The sequence below is a fragment of the Falco cherrug genome, chromosome 4 (genome assembly GCF_023634085.1).
Source record: "Falco cherrug isolate bFalChe1 chromosome 4, bFalChe1.pri, whole genome shotgun sequence".
Taxonomy (NCBI): Eukaryota; Metazoa; Chordata; class Aves; order Falconiformes; family Falconidae; genus Falco; species Falco cherrug.
In genome coordinates, this window is record NC_073700.1 from 39,494,693 (window position 1) to 39,515,825 (window position 21,133).

Genomic DNA, 21,133 nt, shown 5'->3' on the forward strand with positions numbered 1-21,133 from the left:
TTGAGGCAGTGCTGCTTTAAGTTTTGGCCTTCCTAGCTTTGATGCGAGATTGCTATCAGGTATTGGTATGTGATCTCTTGCCTAATATAAATAGTTTTGTCCAGTTTATATTTGCTTCCTACAGCCTGGAAGATTGTCCTCTTCAAGGGGAACACTAAACATGCAGACATTAATGTATGGGAAGCAGCTGGCTGTAAAATCACCTGAATGTACTGCTCCAAGCTCCTGGTGCGTTCAGGTTCCTCCTCTTCATAGCTGCAGAAACGTTTGCTCAGCTCAGTTTTGCAAATTCCAAAGTGGGAAGTTGCCTCTATTTCATTACGAATCTGCAAAACAGCAGCTACATCTCTGGGATTATAGCCATAATGTTCTGTACACTCACGAAGAAACTGATCAACCTCGTAGTTTTCTTCTTGGACTTTTATCAGCCTGGTAAAAGTTTCAGGGAGGCAGGAGATTCCCACAACCGTGTTATCAAGCAGAGAAGAAACTGCAAAGCAAATAAAAACCCCAAATGTATAAGCTGTGAAGCAGTTGTTACTAGGCAATACGCTACAGAAAGATAAATGTTCTGAGACAGACAGATCAGAGGTATTCTAGACTATTTCAATTAAAAACAGAGCTCAGTTTTCCATCTTCATTGCTGCAGTTTCCTTTTTGCTTTCTGCCTTACATATTTGTCTCTGAAAAGACCTGCAGAAGAGCAGCAAGCTGGTTTACAAGGGCTCGCCCTCATATCAAAGTGAGGTACCGCTGAAATACAGCGTAGACTTACTGGTATGCTCTCTAACACTGGGTCAGCTTAACTCTAAGTTTGTGAGGCAATCATCTCCTTTTTTCTTGAAGAAGGTCAAGTGAAAAGTCTAGGGCAAGGAAACGCTATGGAGGACCCTATTAATCAAAAAACTGGAAGCGGCTGATCCACTGCAGAAATATTGGCCAAATACGGTATAAACCACAAGTTGGCAATGTCTTGGTACAATTAGTGTAACAAAGCATCTCTGTGCTTGGAGGCAGGTCTGTTCACTGCACAAAACTGACCCTCACTGTAGTGAGCATTCAGAAGCTGAAGTACCGTGACACCTTTTGCCAGTCCCAAATGATTAGAGGGCAGCTTTGGCACTGTTCTTACCGGCTCCCCACCCTTTTATCTGCAGGCTGCCTTTACATCATGCTTGTGGGACACTCGCATGACAGCTGCGCTTCTCTGACAGCCAAGGAAAAATGAGAACAACTGTAATGAGCCGTCAGCTCAGTACACCGGGGGGGGCACATGTGGCAGCAGAGATACGAGAAAGAATTTCTATTTTACCTCTACCACAACAGCAATAGGAATGACCAGGGGCAGCACTAGAACTTCTAGCCAAAGAGATAGATAACTAAAGGCTTTCCTGGATACAGATGCATTACAGCTGAAAGGAAGCTGCTCTTTAAGAAGGGGAAGTGCTGATAAATTACAAATATTCAAGCTCTAGATATTACCCAAATGTTTAAATTACTGTAGGTAAAAGGCCAGAGATCGGACACCACTATTTCAGGCACTTGCATAAGACAAGTAAATGTGAATTTCCATTCAAGGAGTTCTGAAAGATTTTCTTTTCACAGAAGAGAAAACCTAGGTGTAACAAAATACAGTATTTTAATTTGCAGAAGGGACTGAAAAACCTACTGGAGAAGGGGTAACAGAGCAGAGGAAGACTTCCTCTTTGGATTCATAGTTCCACACAACATGAAATACAGGCAAGGACCTGTCACCAACAAAAGGTGCCTCTGAGCCAACCAACTGTTTGTTTAAATCAGGAGAGAAAGCATTACAAGGCAAACTGCATGTGTAACGACAAAAGAATGTTCCTATTAAAAGGCTTTGTTCAAATCAGTTCCTCAGCTGACGAGTTCACCATCTTTCCTGCTCCAGCCCACTTCTGTTGCAAGTTAGGCCAAACAGACTAACCTGGAGAGCTGAGTCTTCCTGGAACCGGGGTACATCGCAGCTTAACCTTCACCTGGCAGGAATTGACCACAATGTTGTCACTGGGACTCAGATTGCGTGTGCTGACAATTCCAGGGGCATAGTAGCCTCTCATCAGTAAGTAATTGGTATGAGATGCTTGACGAGCTTTTACTTCTATTCTCCGTTTGCCTCCAGAGCTGTCATCTAAGTCATCATCATCGTCATCATCATCGTCAAGTCCTTCTTTTCCCAAACTAGAGCAAACAGAGGGGTTTTTTTTGGGTTGGTTGTTGTTCGCCCCCCCCCCCCCCCCCCCCCGCCCCCGCCCCCCCCCAAATAAGAAAGTGACTCATGACACTGAGCAGAGTGAGAAGACATGCTGTTCTGCATTCTGGTATTTGGTCGCGAACAGTTGCGGGTTTGTCCATAGCAGGCTTGTTTAAAGTGCTGAGAACAAGCAACTACAAAAAAAAAAAAAATATAGACTAAAAGGTCCTTGGAAAAGGAAGCACTCTCTTTTTTGTAAACATGTTGAAATAAACCCAGAATATCTCAGCTTACAGTGCTGAACCTCTACGGTTCAGCAGACACTTCATCATGAGGGAACATCTATCACAGCACAGAGGCTGAGACCAAAAGGGATCTGCAGGATAGGGCAGACAGGGTTTATTTTTAAGGGAGAAAAGGAGAAGAAAGAATTACAGACCAAAGACTTCAGTGACTTTAAAAAAAAAAACAAAAAACACCAAAAAACCACCACAAACTACAGACAGCCTCAAAGTAAAGAATAGTAGTAGCAGCAGCCAGGATAAATTTCCCAGAAACAAACTTTGTCAAACCAACACTTTCTTTCCAGGACATGACAAGAGCCATTACGGATAAAGGTGAGGGCTCTGAACAACCTGATCTAACTTGGAGGTTGCCTATGTTTTAAGCAGATTATGCCAGAGACAACCAAAGCTTCCTTCTAACCTTGTCTAAAATGAGTTAGAGATTATGTACCTTCTCTTAAAACTTATTTAAAACCAAAAGGGAACATAACATTTTAAGAAAACAGTGCAAGTACATAACCAGTTGGAAAACTGGACTCTGCCTGTACTGAGAAATGGGGCTAGACCAGGGTTCAGTGTATTTTTGCTAATGACCTGGGTGATAAAATAGCTTATTAAGTTTGCATAGGATCACTGAACTGGAGAGACTGCAAGTATATGAGAAGACAGGATACTGAACTGGAGAGACTGCAAGTATATGAGAAGACAGGATCTGCATTCAGAATGTTTCCAGCAAACTGGAGAAATAGTCTGGAAAGGAGCAGGAAACAATTTCATATGGACAAATGCCTGCTATTTATATTCTAGTACTATGCACCTGTCCTTCCACACTAAGAGGAAACAATTAGCTAGGTAAAGGAAAAGAAACTTGTTAGAGTGAATCACAAGAATCATAAGCTGTATGTGAATCACTGCACTGGGGGTTTTTGGCTGCTTTTTTTTTTTTTTTTTTTTGGCAAGACCATGGCCATTCATCGTTTTGCAATGTATTAGCAGGCATATCACCTATAAAACATGATGTAATTGGCACAGACCTGCCAGCAAGAGCGTGGCATTTGGTTTTTGACCTCACATTTCAGTGCAGAGGAAAACAGTGAGAAAGACAGAGATCCAGATGACACAAATAACGTACCAAAAGCACAAGTAAAGGAACTGAGGCTGCTCATTTTAAAGGGTGGCGTATTATGGAAAGGGGACTATGATAACAGTCTTCGAATAGGTAATAAGCTGCTCTAAAGAGAAAAAGAACAAAGTATTTTCCATGTATATATACAACAGGTTAAACTGCAGCAAGACATTTTAGTTGCACTCTGAGAAAACACACAATGATTGTAAAGATAACTACTCATAGGATTAGACTGCCTGGGGAGAGAGTTTCGATTTGTGTGGTATGCAATTACCGGAGGCTTAAAAAAAAAAAAAAAAGTCAGAGCGGAGACAATACAGGGAACCCATACTGTGGAGACAGGCTTCACTGATAAAGCTGAAACCTTGTTACTAATGCTTCTTAGTCTTTGGAATAGGAAGGTACAATGTTGATGGAAATGCTCCTCTAGCACACCCTGCTCTCCTTTCCCCATTAGCGCTGATGGCAATGAAGTGCCTAGCAATTTAAATGTCACATACGTGAAGACAAATGCAGTTCAAGGCTATAATGACAGGCACTAACTGAAGTGCCATTAAGTTTTCAGACTGCTCCCTCAGAACTAACAATCTAAACAACATCACGTGCCACAGCACAGTGCAGGAAATGCTAATGCCTGTCCAGTTTCATTCAAGTTACCCACAAACCATATTTACTATAGAAATAACAGTTTTTACCTTTTTATCACTTCATTTTCCACCATAGTGCTGTCCACCACAACTATCTGCTCTGGGATTCTCACATTCACAGATACAAGTCCCAGGGAGAATAGGGAAAGCATTGCCACACACTGGCCACCAGGCCCATCCATAGGAAATGCAATCATGCCTTCTGATGCTTTGTTTTCTTGATCTTTAAATGAGAAGTTATCTGGCTGGTCTGATTTTTCAGCGTCCTTGAGCTTCTCGAGGAACTGAAAGGACTCTGTACAAATTGTACTGGGAAACCGCCATGTAAAAACTCTGGACAAAAAGACAAATTCAATGAAACATAAATCTTTCACAATCTGTTCTAATTTACTGTGTATGAACTTTAGACGCATGGTAGCATAGAGCAGGCAAACAGTTGAAGTTCCATGCTAGAGGTGGTGACCAAGTACCTTCTACATCTGCTCTCACAGTCCTTGTACTAGTTGCAGAACGTTAGGTATTTATGCACCATGTAACGGTCAGGTATATATAGCAAATAGCAAAGCAGTCATCTGCTTGAGGACTCAATACATTTACAGTTTGAGTGTCCTCCCCCACCTCCAACATCCAGGTACAGTGGCAGCACAAAGTAACTGGAGAGAAAAAGCAAGCAACCAGCAGAATGATCAGAGTGCTAAAAAACTCTTTCCACCACCTCTAAAACTTTGGAGCTGCCTCTCCTCTCCTCTCCACTATGTCTTTGTAAAGCCTTGCCCAGCAAACTTGGCTCTATTCCCTGTCCAGCTCTAGTTACTAACGGAATAAAAGGCTAACATACATGGATGTTAGCTTTGTGGCTTCAGCTTCAGCTGAGATGGGCAGGTTCTTTGCTCTAGATACTTGATGCGTATTCTCTCCTCCATGCCAAGCATGCCTGGATAGATTTTTATTTGCTCAAATTTGGAGTGACCTTTCTGAGACCCACCTGTAGTAACTCTGAGACAGCTGATAGGACATGGGTACAAAAGGCAAAGCCCGGCTCTTCTTTGGACCCAACGTGTGGTTTACTCGACGGCGATTGACCAAGCTTCTTTTCTGACACTCTAGGAAAGCCTTCACAAGAATGTCGTCCCGGTACTCCCGGTACAAACGAAATGTCTGCAAAAAACCCCCGTTCAATGTAAAAGGCAGCGTTAGCTCTGAATCCACTGTTAGACTCACCTACTTGAGGTTTACATTAACTAAATGCACATGAAGCTAGAAGCCAGAATGTAAATGATACAAACAAATTTACTAAACTGCACTATTACATTCCTTTTATGGGCTTTCAGGCTTTTCACAGTAAATGCCAATTAAATTAACTAAATACTATAGAACACTTGACATTCAAAATGAGATCAGGCTTCCACTAGAATTATATATGTAAAAAATGCTCATCTGCAACACATTTTGGTAGATTCTTTCCATCACTTTACCAGGAACACATGCTTCTATAAGCTTGGCTTTCTAGGCTCCACTCTTGCCTGCTGATAAGATACTAAACTCTGTTTGAACTTATAACTTTATTTTTTTAAGTGCCTGACTGATAGATGATATATTTTCATTGTCCCCAATGCTGAATCACAGAACGGTCAGGGTTGGAAGAGACCTTTGGAGATCATCTAGTCCAACTCCCTGCTAAAGCAGGTTCTCCTAGAGCAGGTTGCACAGAATTGTGTCCAGGCGGATTTTGAGTATCTCCAGCGGAGACCCCACAGCCTCTCCGAGGACAGGCTCCCCAACACCAGTGTCAGCTGGATACTAGGACTGTCTTTCTAACAAGTCCTCCAGAGCATAATTCCAACTGCTCAAGTGGGCACTAAATCACGATGCAGTCTGACCCAATGGAAGGGATGTGGAGTTTATTTCATATGGTTTTTGGGGATTGCTTCAACTTCACATCTTGTGATCTCAGCCTTAGAGAAAAAAGCTGAACATGCTGAAAGTCTGCCTAGAATATGTAATTTGCAAAAAGCAGAAGAGAATTGTGTCCCACAGGACGGACACAAATGTAAGTTTCTGGGTTTCTTTTCTCCCATTTGAACAAGGCATATGTCAAGGTGGGAAGGAGAAACCCTTTAGGGTTGTATGACAATGTGTAGATGTGGCACTCAGACACGGTTTAGTGGTGGACTTGGCAGTGTTAGGTTAACGGTTGGACTTTACAACCTTAAAGGTCTTTTTCAACCTAAATGATTCTATGACCAGTAAAGTCCAGTCCAGATACTGTACCTGAAATGACTGGCAAGATTTCATCTGGTTATCTGAGAGTGCCAGCGTGCTCTGAATCAGATTCTGTAGCACTAGAAAATGAATATCATAGACACTGAAAAAAAAAAAAAAGACAAACCAACGAAAATAATTTATTCACAGTGATTTTTATGCATGAGGTACCTAACTATTAAACTAGCACAAAAACATACAAACTCAGTCATTTGCTTCTGAAATAGATGCATAAAGGCCCGAGATTACTACAGCTGAGGATCATTCATGTAATGGAGCCTGTTACATTTTCCCCTTACCTTCCACTCTGAATTTTTGGATCAGTCCAGATAATCTAACACAAGAAGTTCTCTTTGAGAAGAACATCTCCTCCTCTCAAGATCCAGCACCCACATAGAAAACATAGACTGTTTTCCTAATGATAACAGACCACCATTCTGACAAGGCCATTGCTGCTGTCATTTTATTCATCAAATCTATAATCTATGTCTGAGGTCTCTACGGCCCTGCAAAAGTATTTTTGTATTAATAAATTTATATGCTGCAACAAACAGATGAAAAATGTACTGAATTAGAAGACTATATGTATATTACTTTCACAGATGTGAGGGCTGACATGACCTTGGAGTCCTAATGTGGGAAAAACGGTGCTACTGCTACTCACCTGCTTAGGCTGTCCTCTTTTGTGTTTTGATTTGTGTCTTCTCCGATTGCCAAAACTCGGAATCTAGATAAGGGAAGGGAAAGGAAAACACTGAAACAAACGTAACATTCTGTGATTTTATATCAACCATGAAACCCAGAGGCTGACAAGTGCAACTGCTAATAAGGCAAGCGCTGAACCAGCGCAGGGCTCCTATCTGCTCCAGCAGCCGTCAGCACGAGTGTCAAAAATGAGAAGACCTGTCCAGATCAACATCCTTCACTTCACTAAGATACCCGTTGACAATGAGATAAAACACACGGACAGGACACAGAGCAGAACTGCATGGATTTCCTGTTCTATTGAGGTTTTGGACTTCCAGTTACCGTTGGCAGCACTTTTGCTGTAACATACAGCTCTTCCCAAAGTAAAAAAATTTACACAGGTGCTAAATTTGTTATCATAAAATGGTTTGAGACCCAAATTTTCACACTCCTCTCCAAGTGTTACTCGTCACAAAAAAGCATGATGATCTGGGGCTGAAGAATGCTATACAAGCCTGAGTGCTCTTCTGAATCAACAGTTTTAGCAGCACTGAGATGATTTTAGCTGAGCAACCAGCTACAAACTGTGATATAAAATGGGGCCAGTTAATTTGGAAAATGGTAAAGGGAAATTTTCTATTGCATTAAAATGTTACACCTGAGTGCCAGCATCTCCAATAGTGGAATTGAGGATTTGACAATTTAAGAAAATCTGACATTGTGAATTTCTGGATTAAAAGTCTTATTTAGCAAAATAGGAATGTTTTAAAATAAGCAAGCTTGTACAAATAACTGAAAATCAGTTCTACGTATTTAGGAAGCATGGATTTAAAAGAAGTGTGGCTTGTTTAATTTACTGAAACTTTTTTTTTTATATTAAGAGTATGAGTAACAGAGGGTGTAAATAACGCATAGCAGAGAAGATGTCTACTCTGAGTTGCCCTCCTCTTTCACAGCCTCACCCACACGCAGAATCTAAAGCACCATAATTGAAGTACCTGCAAAAGAGTTCCTGCAAAGTATCAGGAATCTCAAGCTTGGGATTCCCCAGGGTTGAACTGAATTTCTCTTTCAGTCTTTCCACAAACTCTTTAAACTCCTTTGCACAAACCTTAGGAAAGAGGAGATTGAAATGTTATCAGCCTCAGTTTCTTAGTGTGGGAAAAGACCCTCTACTTTTAAAGCGTTCATGGAAAATTCTAGTAGAAATAGCTGTGTTTGAATCAGTCGGGAACAGCACAGCAGACAAAGGAATGCATCAAAAAAGCTCCGTGAAAGTTGTGTTTGCTGATTTACTTAACAGTTGCAGGTTCTGTCTGTAATCACGCTCACAGCTACAAGCAACCCACCACAAACATATGTTCTAAAAACAATTATGCTGAATTAACAGTGTAAGATCTCTTGCTAGAGCTTTGTTTAAGCTTCTGCTTAAGTCTTTTTCTCTTCATACCCTTCAGGCATTATCACGTTCTCCATTAACTCTGTACAATTATGGCTTGGAGAACACCTGTTACACCAGAGGAACAATCCAGTACCTCTCTAGAAATAAGTTTTTTTCTGCTTCCAGAGGCAGGCTTTGGGGATGGGGGCACATGCATTTACTTCAGTAATGTCTCACCAGTGAGCAACATAACAACAGAACTGACTGGAGTTTTCTGACAATAATGCAAATTGTCATTCCTGGATAAAACCAAAAAAAATCTTGCCGTGATGTTGTCCCAGTTTTGAAATTCAAAATGGAATTGTTTGCACTGAAAGCGTAAACAACTTTTCCATTTGAAATAGTCATTGATTTAAGCCATAAAAAGCTCAAAAATTAATTAAAATCTTTCGACTGATCAAATCAAGGCTTTTGTCATAAAATTTGCTTACATTCCTGCACTCATCCACAGAGGCTAAGGCAATATATCAACATGCAACTGGAATAAAAAATAAGAAATTACAGAGCAAAAATGTTTTATTGCTCAGATAACAAGGACACTGAGAAAATTAAAAAAAAAAAATCAGTGCATATAGATGCTCAGTCATGGATGTTTATGAACAAGCACATTGAAAAAACAAAATTTTTGTTGCACAGTAGTGCTGTTTATGTGCCTTTGGAAAGCTGCCTGTGTCCACCTTACTCCCAAAACAGCAATGATGCTGCATTTTTACAATGATGCTATTTTTAAAATAGCTAAGGGCACACAGGAGAGATAAGATATGAAATCACAATAATCAAAACAGTGCAAGTACTCAGTAATCCAAACAGCGTACTCTATGACCTTTTAGGATACTCTCCTACCTGTGGATCTTCATAATTATTTTCTCTATTCATGAAATCTTCAATAAGGCCTTTATCTTGGTAAACCTCAGCAAGGCAAACTCTGCAACAGACACAATTGAAGGTGTTGTACATGGTTGAATTTTTGCCAATTCAACACAGATTTGATAGCACTAGTGTGCAGAAAAGTTGCAATTTATCAGTCACATGAACAAGACAAAAACATGGGAGGACCATATCTGATGTTCAGTTAATTTCAGGAGAATTTAGCTTATACCTAGAACATAGTGAGAAACCTTCTTACTTGTAATTAAGATAGGTCTGTGGATTTCTGACAATATAACGAGCTCTTCGTCCAACGGAATGAGAAGTTTTGTCAAGGGACTCCTCAAAGCTGGCATGCATGATGTCCCGAACTACTTGCCATGGAACAAAGGGCCCTTTCACCTGTGTGAAGAACACAGAATCACAGAATGGCTTCAGTTGGAAGAGACCTTCAAAAAGGATCAAGTTCAAGCCCCCGGCCACGGGCAGGGACACCTCCCACCCGCCCAGGTGGCTCCCAGCCCCGTCCAGCCTGGCCTCGAAGATGCCAGGGATGGGGCACCCACAGCTGCTCTGGGCAGCCTGGGCCAGCGCCTCAGCACCCTCATTGTAAAACATTTCTTCCTTATGTCCAGTCTAAACCTGCCCTCCTGCAGTTTAAAACTGTTGCCCCTTGTCCTGTCACTATGTCTGGAGTTAAAACTTCAGCTTTTATGTACACAAATGATAGTTAAAACCATGATTTATTCTTAGGACCAATGAAATGTGTGCTCAGTATATAGGACCTCTACTTAATAGGCCTATTAAATACCTTTGCGTTTAGCACATGACTAGCAATTCGGCACAGCATGAGCAGACTGTCTTCTTGCACCGTCCAGGTGACACGCAGACGTGTCATTCTCTGCAGGGCACTCTGATCAGCTTCATCATGGTAGCGGAGTCTTTTGCTCTTTTCTACAGAATCCTCTTCTAACAAATTCAGAAAAAAAAAGACAAGACAGTTCTCTCAGCGCTATATATTCTGATTAATTCAAACTATCACTAGCAGTAAGAGCACCATTTGGAGTTTGTAAGAATGAAAGACAAAAGCAGAGAAGTAGCAGTTCAGAAAGTAAAATTCATTAATCTCTCTCCTAGGAATGAGAAAACAAGCACCTAGAGCATCACGCTATGGAGAATCTTTGAGCCAGCTATCCAAAGCTGATGGTGAACTGCAAGGAGTTGATCTGTTGCAGACACTATTAGAATTTCTTTCATTTGTACAGTACAGTGGTGCCATCATGATTCACACACAGGTAGCAGTTGCAGCACACTGCTGTTTTTCTCCAGAGCTAGTACAGAGCCCCAGGACACCCAAACCTCCACTGCAAGAGGCAACCCGGAGAGAGGGCCAGTACGTTTCCATTACCTGCACTACTTGACAGTCACATCAGCTTTTGTAAAGCAACTTACAGCAGGCCTATGCATTAAAAAGAATGCTTCTTTTTCCTGATGTGTTAGTTACCTTTCTTTTTCTTCTTTGTTTTCTTTCCAATGTCTTTCCTAAGCCTCTTCCTCTTTTGGCTTTTTCCACCTCGCACTCGTCTTGTTCGATCCTGGGTTGGTTCTTTACTTATTTCAATACATTCCTCTTTCTGGACAAGTGACTCAGATCCTACCTTTGCTTCTCCCAAAATATTAATTTTGTTACCTAAAATGACACATATTTACAGTAGTGGGGCTTTACAACAATTACTTTCCACAATATTGATGTATAAAGAGAAAATGCCAAAGTTTCAGTATATGAAAAGAGATGCCCTCTCAGACCTGTCCTTTGTTAGTCGTGTCATTTCATGCCACTTCTCAGCAGCTCACACAATAAAACCCCACGTAGCTGAGGGATCATCATGTAATTGCTAAGTCTAGTGCACAGTGCACAAACAGAAGGGAACTGAGTTGAGGTTTCAACTGAAGCATTTCTTCCTCCTTAGCTTAAATGTTAGGCTATGCAGTTTTAAGTGTCTAGTCATACAGAATATTGGTCCCTCTAGACTTTCTTCAAACTGCACATCAAAAATTACAAAGGAGAAGAATTATTGTTCTATAGGAAATTATTTACATATCTATTTTACTACCACAGAAACACGCTAGATCATTTTAAGGAGACAGGAACAAACCATGTCAACAATACTGGATAAAACACCATTATTGTCCCATATATCCAGAGATAGGGAAGGAAATTATTTATCTATTTTACTGCCCCAGAAGCATCCTGGATTACCATAAGGAAACAGGAATACCCTACATCCTCCATACTGGGTCTGACAAAGACAGTAACAGCTATTACACTGTTATAGACCCACCACCAGCATCACCACCTTACCTCCAGTGCTGAGTTGAAGGGGGTGCTTTGTTAAGAAGGTTTGGAGTCTCACCGTCAGTCCGTTTTCAGAAACTGTACTTTCCTAAGACAACACAGCTTTAAAAAATGTGATACGCAAAAGGAGCACACTGGTTTTAGCAACACTATACATTCTATCCTTTGTGTATTGTCAGAAATAAGATTTTCAGTTGAAAGGAAAAGATCCTTGGCTACGATGAAGAATTCTTTTTTCTTATTGCTACCACATATTTGAACAGCTCTAGAGCTTTTCTTAAATCATACTGTAATGACCACTAAGTTATGAAGGTTAAAAAACAGCAAATCTCCTCAAGTTTAAAAGAAATCATCATTGGAAAAGAAATGCTTAATTCTTTCATTGCTACAGAGGCCGAGCAGAATTTTCTGCACAACAGTATTTTTTCAAAGCATTTTACATTCCAAAGGGACTTCTAAAAAGCACAAAACCAAAATGCAAACACAAACATTGAGTAAATGCCTCCTACACCATATTCTATCCATCCTAAATCTGAGCCCGAACTGACTGCAATGTATTAGGAGCTTTGACATTCTCAGCAAAACCCATTTCTTTTGTGCAGAATTCACTGGCGACAGAAGTTGGTCACAGATGTGGAGACAAAAGCTGAGGCTGAAGAATTGCTGGAGGTCCTGTAAATGCTGAACAACTTAGTGACAGAACAGCAGATGAAATTAAGAGTGAAATGGTCCTGCCTGAGGGAAAAAACCCAAGCAACTAGTTTTATATATACACTGACAGGCTCTAATTGACCACTACACTTAGGGTACCGTAATTACAACCAATTCTGTGAAAGTACCTGTTCAATGCTTGGTAATGGTCAAAAAGCAAACAAAATGTAAGGAATTCTTAGGAAAGGAGAGCAACACCATGCTGCTGTAAAAATCCATGGGTGGCCACAGCCTGAAAGCACTATGTGATTCTATTTCCACCTTAAAAAGGATATAGTAGAACAGGTTAAAAGAAAATCAAGAAGAACGATTAAAGGCAGAAGAGGTTCCATACTGGGAACCGTTAAGTAATATAGTAGATGCCAGTCTTTAAAAAATTAATAAATAATAAATAAAACCCAGAGGTGAGAGAGGGAAACATGAGAGATGTCTATAAAATCAAGTGAAATGGAAAGGGTAATGAAGAATGGTATTTTTCACAGCTTCCCTGAGTACTACAATTACTAGGGAGCTTAAACCACCAAAAGGAAGTGGTGATCCCTAATAGGACTTTGACCCACTTTGCTACATTGCAGATACTGAAGATTTACTTGTGTCTAATCAGACAAATTAATGCCAGAAGAAAGAGCTATTAACTACTTGAAACACCACCCCCAGGTTTAGTTGGCCTGGAGACAAACCTGCAGGCAGCTGCGAGAATATTCTGAGGACTTACCACTATAAAACTCCCTTGCTTGTACAACCTTCCCTACAGATCTTTTACTGGCAACCACAGACAGGACGTTAGCCAGAAATAGGATGGTCATTCTTATTTGCCAGTATTTGGCTTCCTAGTAAACTATTTTATTTTTTTCCTGTGCGTATTTCCTTATTCTGGATGTTTCAGTTTTTGTCTGAAAACTTCTGTGTTCCAGAAAGGCAAGAGGTACCAATAAGTAATCTAAATTTCTTGCTTAATAAAGTATTTCTCCTTTGGTTGAATATAGTATCAAATTCAGTTCAGACAAAATTCACATCCAATTCTTTCACTCACTCCAGCACCAAGATTTACCACATTTGGCATTAGTTTCTTTCCAGTGACGCAAAGCCTTACTGAGATACAACTGAGAAAGCATGCAAGCAGCAAGATTTTGCTATCGGTACCTCAAGCTTAAGAATACTAAAATTTGGAAAAGTCATTACAGAATACAAATTTTAAAATACCCACCTTCCTAGTCTTATTGATGATGTAGCTTGTCCAGATCCAGTTGCGTTTTAGATGCCCATAAAAGCTGGAATCCAGACCTGCAGCTCCTAACCCATCTCCAGGGATAGTTCCATCATCAACCACCTCTCGGCTGCCTCTAAGAGAAAGAGTAACAAAATATACAGTAATTATTTTGTAGGGAGCGCCTTCTCAGCTGCTCTGAAGTGATGTGTGTGCCATGTGCAGAACCCTTTCCTTGCCCGCCCAATTTAGATAGGGCTGGGAAAGAAGAGAAGGAGAGATACTACTTCCCTTAACCCTGTTCCAGAAGTACCATGACAACAATCCTTTTCCATTAAGTTTTAATCCCTGCTATTTCATGACTGAGCTTTCAGTTTACAGATTATACCCACAGCAACTTCATTATTGTTAACTAAGTTCCAACAGCCACATTAAACTCTGTTCTCAGTACTACTCCTACCACAGAACTAGAGAAAATACCTGCTCAGATGAAACACTTTCTCAGGACAAGTGTGGGGAAAATCTCACACAGGAACTAAAAGGCAATCATAACCCTTCTTCACACTGCCTGTCAAGCACTGGTCTCTCCAGTTTTCTAACAAATACATTAAAGCTTGTTTAAATACACACACAAGCCAGGAAAGCAATGCACTGCAATTCTCTCCCTGGAAAGAGGATGAAACTAATAATGAATAGCACATAATGGATGAACTGGTATCCTTCATGAATGAGCTACTATTAATAATTAGTGTGGTGTTACAGTGCAGAATGAAAAAAATATTTTTTTCTTCTGTATAAATATGACGCTTTGCAAGAAATCATGGAGACAAACATACTTACCAAAATCTCCCCCACCAAAAAAAACCCCAAAACCCAAACTATGAATGAGCTTTGTATATGCAGTAGATATGACAGCTCTGACAGTCCAGCAATAACAGCAAAGAGTATTTCTGAAATCCCGTTTCGCCTTATGAAAGATTGTTTGAAAGCTACCATGAAAAAAATTATTTCAGTCAAGCTTTCAATAGACAACTCCTTCATTTTAACAGTACACCATCAATTAAATCCAAAACTTGTTTCTTGACCTTAAAGAGGGTGCAGTCATCTTCAGCCCAAGTGCAAATAGACACCGTATATCCAAACTAAAAGATACATCACCATGGAACAGAGACCATAGCAAAAGCTGACAAGTGGATTGAACAGAATTTTTTGCTGTCAGTGAGGATCAATGGAATTAGGTTGCCTCAACTCCATTGATCTTTTTTTAAGATAACTTGATACATCTACGTGTAACACTGAACTACTGAAAATACTTTTAAACAGACTGTTTGTTAAGACAGAACAGAATATAAACAAAACTAAATCACTGTGCACAACACGATATGAAAAGTATAACCGGCGTTCCACATGGCTGTCACAGGTATACAATCCTTGAGTATTCTGGCTGTGATTAGGCAGAAGATTAAAGCTCTCCAGAGATCACTTCCAGATTTCACCAGTGTGCACCAGCACCACATTAGAAATTAACATATTAAATTAGAAACAATGTGCAAAGCGCACCACAGAACACAATTCAGAGTGTGACACTGGGGAGCTACTGAAGCTACAGCATACTTGAGATAACACAATATAAAGCACAGGAACAGAGAATTTTTAAATTTTTCCTTTGCCTTAATTCTACTTCCCTCTAAACTTTGCCTTCCCCAAGACTCTTGCAACACATATCTGTACTACTTTGGAAGGAAATCAAAATCAGGTTTTTCTCATTCCTGTAGCATAAAAACCTGCTTGGTAGGCAAGCTACTCATAAACATGATACATAACTACAAGTCTTTTTAATCAGCCTCTGAATTACACAGAAAACCCCCACAACACCAACTGAAATGCTACAGTTTAAACTGCTTTTGCTATTGAGTAACATCCTCAAAACCAGACCAGTTCTTTGCCTCCACTAGTCAAGCAACAAAGCAAGAATGCAGATGACATACGTGGTATATTCCAACATTGCACACTTTCGTTCCAGATTGTGTTTATCCACTGCTGACTCTTGTTCCATTTCTACATCTAGTGCAGGCTCCTCCCCTTGAAGATTACTTCTCTTTGAACGAGGACAGCGGACAACTCCTAAACATACAAATGGTTTTGACTATCAGCATAAGAAGACTTCAACCCATTTTGAAACCACCTTGCTGCAGCAAACTACTGCTCCTAAATGGTACTAACTTTTTACCACTTCTGGATAAAACATGCTACCTGCTCACACAGGCTAATGGTGTTCTCGTTAACTAACACTAGAAGGCACTAACTTGTCCAAAATTGTGTTCAGGGCAGAAGTAATGAAGGCTGGTACCCTTGACAGGGAAAAAAAATCAGCAGTTCAGTGATCTAGGCACAGATCACACACTTTCAGATACTCAAATGTGGCAACAGTCCTCAAGAAACACTGTGGCAGGTTGTGAACGTGTCTTCAGTTCAGTTTGCAGCTCAGTTTGAAACAGTGTGAATGTTTTGCATGTCTGACCCCTTCATGTTGGAGATACATTTAGGATGTAGCAGAGGAGTCATGTGATGGCTTTATAGTAACAAAACTCAAAGGTAGTAAAATCCCCAGTTTCTGGCTTACTACTGCTTTTTGGCTGCCCATGTTACAAAGGCAACAGGGCAGGCCCAGATCTCAGGCAAGTATCTGATCTAGAGAGAGGCTCAGTATAAATTTAAATCTAGCACTGAGCAATTTTCCCCTCAAGGCTCAACATGGAAAATACTTAACTGGAACACAACAAAGCTTCCACAAACACGCAAACTGGTGAAAAAGTATCATTACCATATTTTGGGGGCTAGGAGTAATGTTCTGACCAGCCTATGAAAGCTGCAACGATCACAGACTTGTGATTCGCTACCACTTGACAAATGTGTAAGGAGCCTTTTGCACATAGCTGCTTCCATACAAAAGAAATACAAAATTACAAATAGATCCTTTTACCTTGCTGACTAAACTGCAGAAATACAGAATAGTGTTGTCTAGGGTTTCCTCCAGTTCTTTTTTTTTAATTTTATTTTTTTAATAAGGTATACTTTTTGTATCTGTATAACCTATTTAAAATGTAAAAGGACCAAGCACAAAAATAAACACCAAAAAACGGGGGTGCCTAAACTCTCTTGACTTCCACATCTCATCTTACTTGGGCTATTACAAGGTTTAGCAACATCTTGCTAAGGAAAAGGGATCTCTGTTCAAACTAGTAGAGAGCTACAGCAAAAATATACTAGTAACCATTTTCAAAAAGACTTTTTCACAACTGGATTAAAATCTAACAGGGCTATTATCAAATTTGCTACTTCTAACAGGACAGCAATGCTTTTCCATGAAAACTGCTCTGAAAATTTCAAGTGGACCATAATTTCATAAAATGACACAGACAGAACAGTGAAGGTGATGATAAGGTACAGTTATACCCTACCCAGTGGTGTGTTAAGGCAGACACACTGCAGATCAAACCAGAAGTTTTCCACATCCTGCAGGGTATTCAGAACATACAGGCGTCTCTCAAATGGGCGGCTACTCTGCGCCAGGTTATAGTGGGGGTCACAGATAGTGGTATCAACAATCACAGCATTTCTCTTCATATACACAAAGACCTGTCAAATACAGTGTATTTCAGGCTGGTAGGGAAAAGTCATTGAAACTGCCTAATTTACAGGACACACAAGTTAATCTAGTTTAGGACTGCTTAGCATCTTCTCAGACTCCACTGCTTTGAGCCAGTATGCTGCTAGCAGACACACCCATCCCCACCCTACAGTGCCGTATTCCCAAACTTCCCTTGCCAGCGATCCAGAAGTTTCGTTTCTAGATTTAGAACAGTTTCTTTTTCCCCTTGTGCACAGGATGTTCCAAGTTTCCACAGAGAGCAACTATTGACTACAAATTCTCATTCAGCATTTGAATAGATGTGTGTTGGAGCCTTACTATCTTTCTTACCCTCATAAAGTGTATGTTGGGACTGCTTTCTCCATTGCACATGCTCTCTGTTTACAAGATGTGTACAAATGTCATTATTTTACTCTGATCTGTGCCACACATCCAATGCCTGACGCCTTGATAGAAAAGAATGTGACATGCTCATTTTTCATAAAGTGCTGCCGGCCTGGAACCTCCTAGATCACTACTGTGTGCAGCGTTCAGCATTACACATTTGAGTAGAATCTTTCCAGAGAAAGGGGTAAAAATTATCTGTACAGTTTGCAATATGTCACTTGGATCTGGAGGTCTGCATACACATCTAAAACATCAGTATTTAATTATTAAAGGAAATTACAAACACCGAATCTTGCATTTATTTCACTGGACAAAACCCATGAAAAATAACAGCAAATTTTTTTTTTTTTTTAAATTACCTGGTCTTTGTCTTGAAACTTCTCTGTTGGGCCAAACTGTATCAGTCCCATATAACATAATCTTTGAAGGTTTTCTACCACTGAAAAGATGTATCTCCTGCAGCAACATGAGGAGTATTACAATTAGCACTCATGAATACAGTAAAAATGATAACAGAAACCATGCCATTTTCATGCAGCAATGCCATGTTTTCAGGAAACCACTGCTTTTTTGAGATAATGAGTTTCAGAATTTCTTAAGTGGTACTTTTGTTTGAATTATCAGCCTATGGAAAACATATAATAACCCAAAGCTCAAAATTTCCTTTCCTCAAATCACAAACAGTGTTTTAGCCAAATACTAACTAAAATTTTGCAATCAAAGAACAAAATTAGCCAGAAATACCATATGTAAAAACGAATTAAACAAGGTCTGAACACCAGCAGATCCGCAGACAATTTTGTGTAATGAAAAGAAAACATGATTAAGAAAACATGACTGCTAAATATGGGCTAATAAGCCTTCACATGTGTACATACAAAGAACTGGGCAACAATCTTTATAGTTAAGTTTTTTTAGAATTACTGTGCCAAGAAACTGCTTTTGGTTGTTTATAGCTTTGGCAGAGCAGGAAATGCAACATTTCCCATGCTGCGCATCTACTTAAATGGCAAAAATCTAGAAGTTGCTGGAAACTGCTGCAAGCCCTAGTTTCTTAGAAAGAGTTTCTAAAAACTTAGTTTTGCCCACATTTAACTTCACTAAGACCAAAGTTTTTCTGTGCAGCTAAACGAGAATTATATTTTGGCAGGAGCTTTCTTTGGGGCTCTGAAAGATTATTTGACCAGCTTAGAAATACTGCAGCCAATTTGGCTGTTAGAAGTCGTAGTGCTTTGTGGCGGGCAGAAAGGGCAAAGAGACAACTTGGTTACATGTCATACTGTTTTGCATAAAACTATGAGATGGAGCCCGCAGATTTCCGAAAATAACCATAAATCCAGTTTCCCTGTTACTAAGGTGTAGCAACTAATAGGTTAGGAACTGCAAACCCGAACTAACCACAGGTCTTGACACCTGAGAGTGTTCAGCACTACTCGCTCACCAGCAACACATCTGCAGGTTTGCAAAATATTGTATAAGCCTCCAACCATCCAAATCCATACAGTTAGCAATGACTTCCCTGGGGAAACTAACGTGGTGCTGTGGATTCCGCGTATTCAAATCACTTTACTGTTGCTCTCCCTTCCCGTCTTCAGTCCAATCTCAATTTTAAAATCTCCTAGACGAAGAATGGCAAACAGGGGCAGGTGTGCCACTGAGAGCATGAGTAGAAACTGAATGGTAAGTGTGAGAGGCAGAACTGGGAAATGTGGCATCTTCTGAAAGATTTATGAAGGACAGCAACATTTAGACTCTATTAAATTCTGAATTCAGCAGCAGTCAGGAGTGTGTTCTATACGGTAGTAACATCCTGCTGATGAGTTATGAAGGACAGAACCTCCCAGCTCTCAAACACTGCCTGACAGCATGCATGAATATTGTTTATTAGTTTCTTATTACCTTCTATTTGGGAGAGAAAAAAAACAATTTGGCACACTATCCTTAGAAGACTGATGATCCTTGTCTTAAGTAACAAAGTTCTCTTTGACACAAGCAGGAAATAACTTAGAAAACAGCCAACCACTGTTGTTTCCTTCCTAAAACCATTTACTTTGACTCATCTGCTTACCTTTTGTAGAGGAGCTGCTGTCGGACTGACCTTGGAAGAAATCTGATCAGAGTGTGCTTTTTTAGTGGATCATTTAAAAAATCTTCCAGACCATCCACCTAGAATTATTTTAGAAGTTCATCAAAATGCAAAATATAACTAGCCTTTAAAGTCTTAAGCTTTGCTACCAGAACTGTCCACTGTAATATTTTCTAAGCAAATGCTACTGCTTTTGTAAAATGCTTAAACATTATTCTTGTTAATCAACGAGGCAGAAGATTCATTCAGATTATAAAAAGCTCTTTGCAAAATATTAGCTTAAGAATTTGCAGTGTTACAGGGCTATACATTTTTTTCATTGTGGCTGTAAAAGCAACTAACTTTTCTGTAAAAGACTCTCAAGAACTAAAGTGTCTACTCTCCAATAGCACGTTTTGTTTGAACAGACTAAAAGGACGTTTTTACTGCTTATAGCTACAGTTGATATCATCAGACTTTAAAGTAAAACAAATGTAAACCAAAAAAGCACCATACCTTGTAGCTGACTTGCACTATCTGGACAAAAAGTGAGAGAGGCAAGCAGAGAAGAATGTCACTAACAAGAGCCCATCCAAATCCAAACTCTCTGTGAACTGGCAGAGGAGGGACATAGCGCATCCATGACACATCATCCACATATACTAGGAGCGAGAAGACTGGCTTAGATTCAGAGAGCACAAACCTAATAGCTACACTAATAGTTTTACAGCGAGTGTTCAAGCAGAACACATTTGGCAGTTCATAGCCTAGAAATCTGGAAATCATCTGAACTGCTGATTTTTCAGTCTTTTTTGAAGTGGACTTTTACTTTTTTTTCAGGTTGAACCATGGCAAAGTCTGTAGGAAAGTCAGGGTGTGCCACTTCTCACCTGTTTGATTAGACAACTCTACTTCAGTCTCCTGTGCAGAGATTTCGGGATTCACCACAGTTGTGATAATTTCCAAGGTCCCATCCGGTTGCGCTTCAAGTACAGCTGCATTTGCATCCAGCCCTTGTTTGCTGCCCTTTTTCTCACCATCACTACCTCCTTTTTGCTGTGTTCCATTTAAAGGGTGTCCATAAATCAAGTACCAGAGGAACATGTGGACCATTCTTAAACGGGGCATTTTAGGAAGAAAGCCAAGAGAACGCCCAAGTCCTGGAACTGTGAGGGAAGATTAAGTACCAAACAGAAATAAAAGGAGGGTCAGAACAGGAGAAA

General features: G+C 40.1%; 1 protein-coding gene across 2 annotated transcripts in view; it reads right to left on the bottom strand.

Moving 5' to 3' along the window:
* The window catches only part of GTF3C1 (general transcription factor IIIC subunit 1), a 42,311-nt gene that overhangs the window by 5,912 nt on the left and 15,266 nt on the right, over nt 1-21,133 (bottom strand). For both annotated transcript variants that reach the window (XM_055707597.1, XM_055707596.1), the window contains exons 15-33: nt 20,801-21,076; nt 20,427-20,572; nt 19,914-20,011; nt 18,205-18,301; nt 17,268-17,445; nt 15,795-15,930; nt 13,807-13,942; nt 11,895-11,976; nt 11,037-11,222; nt 10,344-10,501; nt 9,792-9,934; nt 9,509-9,590; nt 8,223-8,335; nt 7,202-7,264; nt 6,547-6,640; nt 5,261-5,433; nt 4,324-4,608; nt 1,952-2,205; nt 204-490 (exon numbers count right to left, since the gene is read on the bottom strand). In XM_055707597.1, coding sequence (XP_055563572.1) covers nt 204-490; nt 1,952-2,205; nt 4,324-4,608; nt 5,261-5,433; nt 6,547-6,640; nt 7,202-7,264; nt 8,223-8,335; nt 9,509-9,590; nt 9,792-9,934; nt 10,344-10,501; nt 11,037-11,222; nt 11,895-11,976; nt 13,807-13,942; nt 15,795-15,930; nt 17,268-17,445; nt 18,205-18,301; nt 19,914-20,011; nt 20,427-20,572; nt 20,801-21,076 — 2,987 coding nt within the window. The remainder of the gene's footprint in view (nt 1-203; nt 491-1,951; nt 2,206-4,323; nt 4,609-5,260; nt 5,434-6,546; nt 6,641-7,201; nt 7,265-8,222; nt 8,336-9,508; nt 9,591-9,791; nt 9,935-10,343; nt 10,502-11,036; nt 11,223-11,894; nt 11,977-13,806; nt 13,943-15,794; nt 15,931-17,267; nt 17,446-18,204; nt 18,302-19,913; nt 20,012-20,426; nt 20,573-20,800; nt 21,077-21,133) is intronic.